Source organism: Rhinoderma darwinii, chromosome 13 (genome assembly GCF_050947455.1).
Source record: "Rhinoderma darwinii isolate aRhiDar2 chromosome 13, aRhiDar2.hap1, whole genome shotgun sequence".
Classification (NCBI taxonomy): Eukaryota; Metazoa; Chordata; class Amphibia; order Anura; family Rhinodermatidae; genus Rhinoderma; species Rhinoderma darwinii.
Window position 1 is genome coordinate 44,158,778 of NC_134699.1, and position 6,000 is coordinate 44,164,777.

A 6,000-nucleotide genomic window follows, 5' to 3' on the forward strand; every position below is an offset into this window, starting at 1 on the left:
TTTATTGGTGTATTCAGCAGTTTTTCCAATCTCTTTCATTTGTTTGTATATGAAACGTAGATTTTCTAGCATGTACTTTCTTCCTAGATTTCGTGGTGAATGTAAGTGCTTAGCAGGTTTAAATGCAGGTTTTTAATTTTTCTGTTATTGCCTTGATTTAAAATGATACACCATATAATGGGATATGGCATGTTTTATTGAATTCATACATTACAGAACGTTGCAAAATGCATTAACATTCACTCTTGCAGGGCATTTTACAACTATCCATGATCAAAACTGTAACTGACCGTAAGGTAGCAACATCTGGAATGGTGGGTTACATACCATGTAAGAATGATAGCCGCTTTTTTATGAATCCACTTTTACTAACCTCTTAGCCATAGTGCACCAGCATGGTGGTCCTGTATAACTGCCGCTGCATGTGTTTTTCTGCGTGTCCACAGTAAATAGTAGATTGCCCATGCTGAGCTGCAGAACATAAGGACTGTAAGAAAGATATAAGAATTCTGGGCAGGCATTGATTTGATGATTACACTACTGATGAGTGCAGCACCCAGAAATACCACATTCATAGCCAGGAGTCCTGAGAAGAGTCGTCCAGATCCTCGCGCTCGATGATGATGAATTACTGTAGATGGACAATGTCGGTGGAGCCATGAATGTTCATAGTTTATACTGAAGCCCTCATGGGAAATAGGCTGGTTGGGCTCTTTATGTCCCATGTCTAAAAAGAAACATGAATTGTTGCACAGCGTTAATAAATCTGGCTCATTTTAAGGGTATGTTCACACGACAACGCCAAATACGTCTGAGATTACGGAGCTGTTTTCAGGAGAAAACAGCTTCAGAATTTCAGACGTTTTTACAAGTGCACGCATTTTTCGCGGTGTCTTTTACGGACGTAATTGGCACTGGTTTTCATTGGAGTCAATGAAAAATGGCTCTAATTACGTCCCAAGAAGTGTCCTGCACGTCTTTGACCCGGCCGTAATTTGACAGCGACGCATAAAATGACAGGTTGTCTGCACAGAACATCGTAAGACCCATTGCAAGCAATGGGCAGGTGTTTGCCGACGTATTGGAGCCGTCTTTTCAGGCGTAATTCGAGGTGTAAAACGCCTCCATTACGCCTGAAAAGAGGTCGTGTGCCCATACCCTAAGGCTCCTCTTAGCCATACCCCTTCTTCTAGACATTTTCTTTATAAAAACTGTTGAGGAAGAATTGTAAAAAAAAACACCTAATAAATTGGGTGCAGGGCATGTGCTCCACTTTATAAAGTGCAATTAGTCAGAATTCTGGCAAACTTTGGTTAGTAAATATCCCCAAATGTTACTCTTGTTCACTGTCATGCGCTGTTGACTTCTCAAGAAACTCTTCTGTTATCAGTCCCCTCTCATGGTCTTGAATCAACTCCCAACTTCCACATTATCTTCATCTACTACCAGACCCATTGACTGAGCCATAGTGGAAATTTCCTGTTCAATGTTAACTCCCTGATACACCACAGAAACAACTCCATCATGCATGACAGAGGGCCACGAGGGTCCCTAGGCAGAATTCCACATACGGGCTTCAGAGAGGTTTTTCACCAGCTCGGGACCCACCCTCTAGGAGCCAGAATGGAGAGCTGCTTTGGCAGACCCGGCTCATCTTTGCATTACATGGTCAGTCATATATTTGAATATATGGCCGGTCATATATTTGTAGCATGCAATGCTACAAATAGCGGCCACAAGAGGGATCAAAAATCCAATGTGGACACACTGCAGTTTTTATGTGCGTGGTATCTAAACGGCTCTTCATATGTTTGGCTGTATTGTGGACACATATCTGCCCCTACATGTCACCTAACCCTGAGAACTTATGCACACGGCAAAACTGCACAGAGCCTATATGGCTCCTTAGTATGGGGCCGTACAGCCACAGTATACTACTGTACAGGCTCCATCGGACTCTATGTGTATCGTCTGATGGAGCATGCCATCTAATCCTACCTCCATACCTACAAAACGTTGCATGAGCACTTAGTGTGGTTTTTAGTCATGGGAACTTCATAATTTATTCCCTCTGCTCAATGTTCTGATCTTGTGAAATTCCACATTATGTTGCGTTTCTGTGCTCGAAACAAATGCCAGATTATCAGATTTTCTGGATTATTGGAGACTGATTTAAAGGAATTTTTCTGTATGCTTCTTTGTGATTTGATCGAGATTGTGATTTGTGATTGTGATTTGAGCAAGTATTAAGGTTGGTTATTAAGTATTATGTATTAAGTATTATGGTTTGCATGTTGTACAGATGTAGCAGGGCGGAATTTGTCACTTTCAGTCATCATATGATTACAATGTGTTTCCATGGAACTGCAGGTGAACCTACAAGACAGGATGTTAAACAAGATTATAGGAATACTCTGTAATGATGTCAATGAGTCAGGGTTGTGACCATTAAAAATTAATAAGAGGACAGAATTTTCTAAATGTCTAATTAAAATGTAAAATAGATTCCACATGTTAAGCAAGGATCAAGCAGTAAATCTATAAAAAGTTATGCATTATGGGTGGTATTAGCTACAAGAGGAATAGTGTACGGAGTATTATCATATCAAATTTTGCATGCGTTTTTTTTTTTTTAGCCAAAACCAAAATTGGATCCAGGAGAGCAGACCTATAGCGCCTTTCTTTATATACTTTTTGTATAGGTTCCGTTCCTGGTTTCGACCAAAAAAACGCATGCCAAATCTGCACTGTGGGAACCCAGCCTTATGCTGTTCCCCAAACATTTAAGAAACATAATCTGCTCAATAAAGAAGGGAGGTTTCTCCTTGTCTTGTTTTGTTAATTCACCATGGCAGCCCACAAATTTGCTAGGGCTTGCCCGCACTCACCCTGGCATAATTATACAATTGATAAACAGCCATTACAGAACACAGCGGCTTAAAGGGGAAATCTTGTTAAAGTAATCTTCTGATATGTCATAGATACATGTGAGAAGATGACATTGGCAAAAACTGATTTTGGACCATTACCATTCTGTCAGGAGTGTAAGGGCTCTATAGAACGCGCCAACGCATTTGTTACATTTCAGAGATTTATTTTTCTAAAAATATGACACAACATGTATCTATGACACATGACATAATTTTGACTGGATTTCCCCTTTAAATACAAGTTTGTACTATGATTGTACTGTTATAAAAACACTTCTCCGTGTCTGTAGAATGGTAAATCCCTCCATACACAGTGGCTCCCCAATATTTGCTCTGCGGTCCGACCACCTTGAAATAAATACACATCTTTTATGTGCATGGTCCGTGATTGCGGATGGCCCACGGATGATACTACTCGGGCCGTCCGTGCCATAGTCACGGAGCAAACGTGTGCATGAGGCCTAACGGATATCTAAAAAAAAAAAAAAAAATGCAGCATGTCCTAAAAATGCTTTGTTTACATATAAAAATGTGTGCGTGAGATGCTCTAAGGCCTGATTCACACGAACGTGTTAAACGTCCGTGGGACGGCCGTTGAAACAACGGGCGTCCCATGGACCTATGTTATTCAATGTGGCCGTGTTTCAACGGACCGTGTAAAGGGTCCGTGGGAAAAAAAGGACATGTCCTATCTTTTCACGCATCACACATCCCTCCATACACTCTCATCTATGGGGGATGCGTGACATCGTGTCCCACAGCGCTGAGCACGGATGCACCTCGGACGTGAAAAACTGCAGTTATTTACTTAGTGATCAATGCCCCCTGCAAAAGCTGTGTTTACCACCACACCCCTTCACAATAAGGACACATTTTTTTCAGCGGTTTTGCCAAAATCAACAAATGCATGACATGAACACATCAATATGGTGCAGGTAGATATCCACCCCCCGGTGTGCATCAAAACACTCATTTCATGTTTGCATTAGACTTTATAGTCACAACATGGCTGTGTGGCTTTACGGTGGCAAACAGAGTCCCCTGCAACTCTGCACCCCTGTATGATGCCATATGTCAGAGACGTTCTCAAAAGCATTGCTTCTAGAGCAGAATATCTCTGTAAGAGTGTATTCACACAATGCGGTCAAATTGCATAAACAGTGGTTTGACGGCACTGTGAATAGACCCTAATATGGCGCGCAATAGGGCATGCCAAGATTTTCTTCTTTTTTTCTTCTGTCAGATTCGCACAGTATCCCACAGAAAAGAAAACCTCATATGAAATCGGAGGCATGCGGAGGTTCGGTATGGTCCCATGCACCTCTGTTGGGTGCTCTATTACAGCTCCGTACAGCACAGTTTATATGTTGAAGATTTTTAGTGCAGATTCTGGATTAAAAATCTAAAGGAAGATACAATGCAATTAATTTACAGAACCCTATTCATAAACCGTAGAAAGAAAAATATTTTAGAATATCTTCATATTTTTCAGCAGATTTCACTCATTGCATTGTGAGGGATTAAATCCGCAGCAAAATCCACTAATGAATTCTGCAGGATATAGACATAATCCTAATATTCATAATACCCACGAATGACCCAGAATGTGCTGCAAAGACCGTGCTTGTATAAAATGTTATGGTTGTTTATTTTCTGTCCAGTTAATAAAAGTCATAACATAAAAAATAAATAATTCCTAATTTTTGTTTTAAAATCTGGTTTCTATGCAAAGCATCAAATAAAAGACGACAATTAAGGCTTCGTTCACATCTGCGTCAGGGCTCCGTCGGAACGGAGCCATGACTGACACACACTGAAACCGTAGGTTTTCGTTTCCATCACCATTGATTTCAATGGTGACTGATCCGGTGCCAATGGTTTCAGTTTGTCTCCGTTGTGCAAGGGTTCCGTCGTTTTGACCGAATGAATACCGTAGTCGACTACGACGGAAGGAGACAAACTGAAACCATTGGCACCGGATCCGTCACCATTGAAAACAAATGGAAACAGAAACCTACGGTTTAAATTTGTGTCAGTCAGGGCTCCGTTCCGACGGAAAGCTCAGACGGAACGACGGAGCCCTGACGCAGATGTGAACGAAGCCTTACTAAAGAAAGCACAACACAATCTGCAAAATATTCATTATCTACTATCAAAGCAGTCACGAAAGGAAACAAGCAAGCTAAAAAAAAAAAATAGGGGTCACATATAAAAATGTCTTCTTCTGTACTGCACATAATATAAAAATGACGTACATGAGATTACTTATGACAGGCCCTTAACTCTTATCACTTTCGCAATACAAAACCTCCAGTATCAGAGGTGTGAGAACAAAAATATCTCAAGCTACTTATACATATCATATACATATCGAGTGTGCGCGCCATTTCTGAAGACCAAATTCCAACATTTCTTACTACCAAGACAATAGTCCTATTTAACCTGGACATACACATGTCTAGCTGAGGTCCACAATCATAACATATTCAGCTCGTGATCGACAGAACCTGTGATCTAATTCCATGCACAAAATTAACCCTAATTGTCCAGAGACTGAATACCCACCTGCAGTGCTATTCTCTTTCTGAGTCTGTTGTGACACCTTGAACTTCTTTCAAGCTGCCTGTGACTGATCCTTGCCTCTGCCCTGTATGGCCGGTGCATTGATTTTCTCTTGTTTGCTCTATGAATAATCCTCCAATAGTATTCATTGCTTTAACAAGTGGCCCATTAATTTCAGAGCTTGAAAGGGCCGCTAATTGTCACTGCCTGTGCGCACACGAGGAAAGGGCTGGGAAGATAACCACAATTACATGGCTCGCAGCCTCTGTACTTAGTCTATTAAATTGGTTATACTTGTAGAAAGCTGTATTGTAAAAAAAACAATGACTAAAAATCATGACAGTTCAGCCAAGAACCAGGGCTAGATTATAGGGGGGCACATGCCCCAGGATCTCCACCACTTTGGGGACCTAGGCGCCTACTCCATGCATTTCTCTTCAGCTCCTCCCAGACATTCCCATTAGCAAGATGTTGATTTAAAAAGATTTGAAGCATACCTCCAGTAATA

General features: G+C 41.1%; 1 protein-coding gene across 1 annotated transcript in view; it reads right to left on the minus strand.

Moving 5' to 3' along the window:
* The window catches only part of LOC142665528 (proton channel OTOP3-like), a 34,190-nt gene extending 28,596 nt beyond the window's left edge, over positions 1-5,594 (minus strand). Inside the window, 5 exon segments of the mRNA XM_075845237.1 lie at positions 374-727; positions 2,348-2,376; positions 3,030-3,100; positions 5,531-5,548; positions 5,550-5,594. Of these exon segments, the coding sequence (XP_075701352.1) occupies positions 374-727; positions 2,348-2,376; positions 3,030-3,100; positions 5,531-5,548; positions 5,550-5,594 (517 nt within the window).
* Between the last annotated feature and the right edge of the window lie 406 nt (positions 5,595-6,000).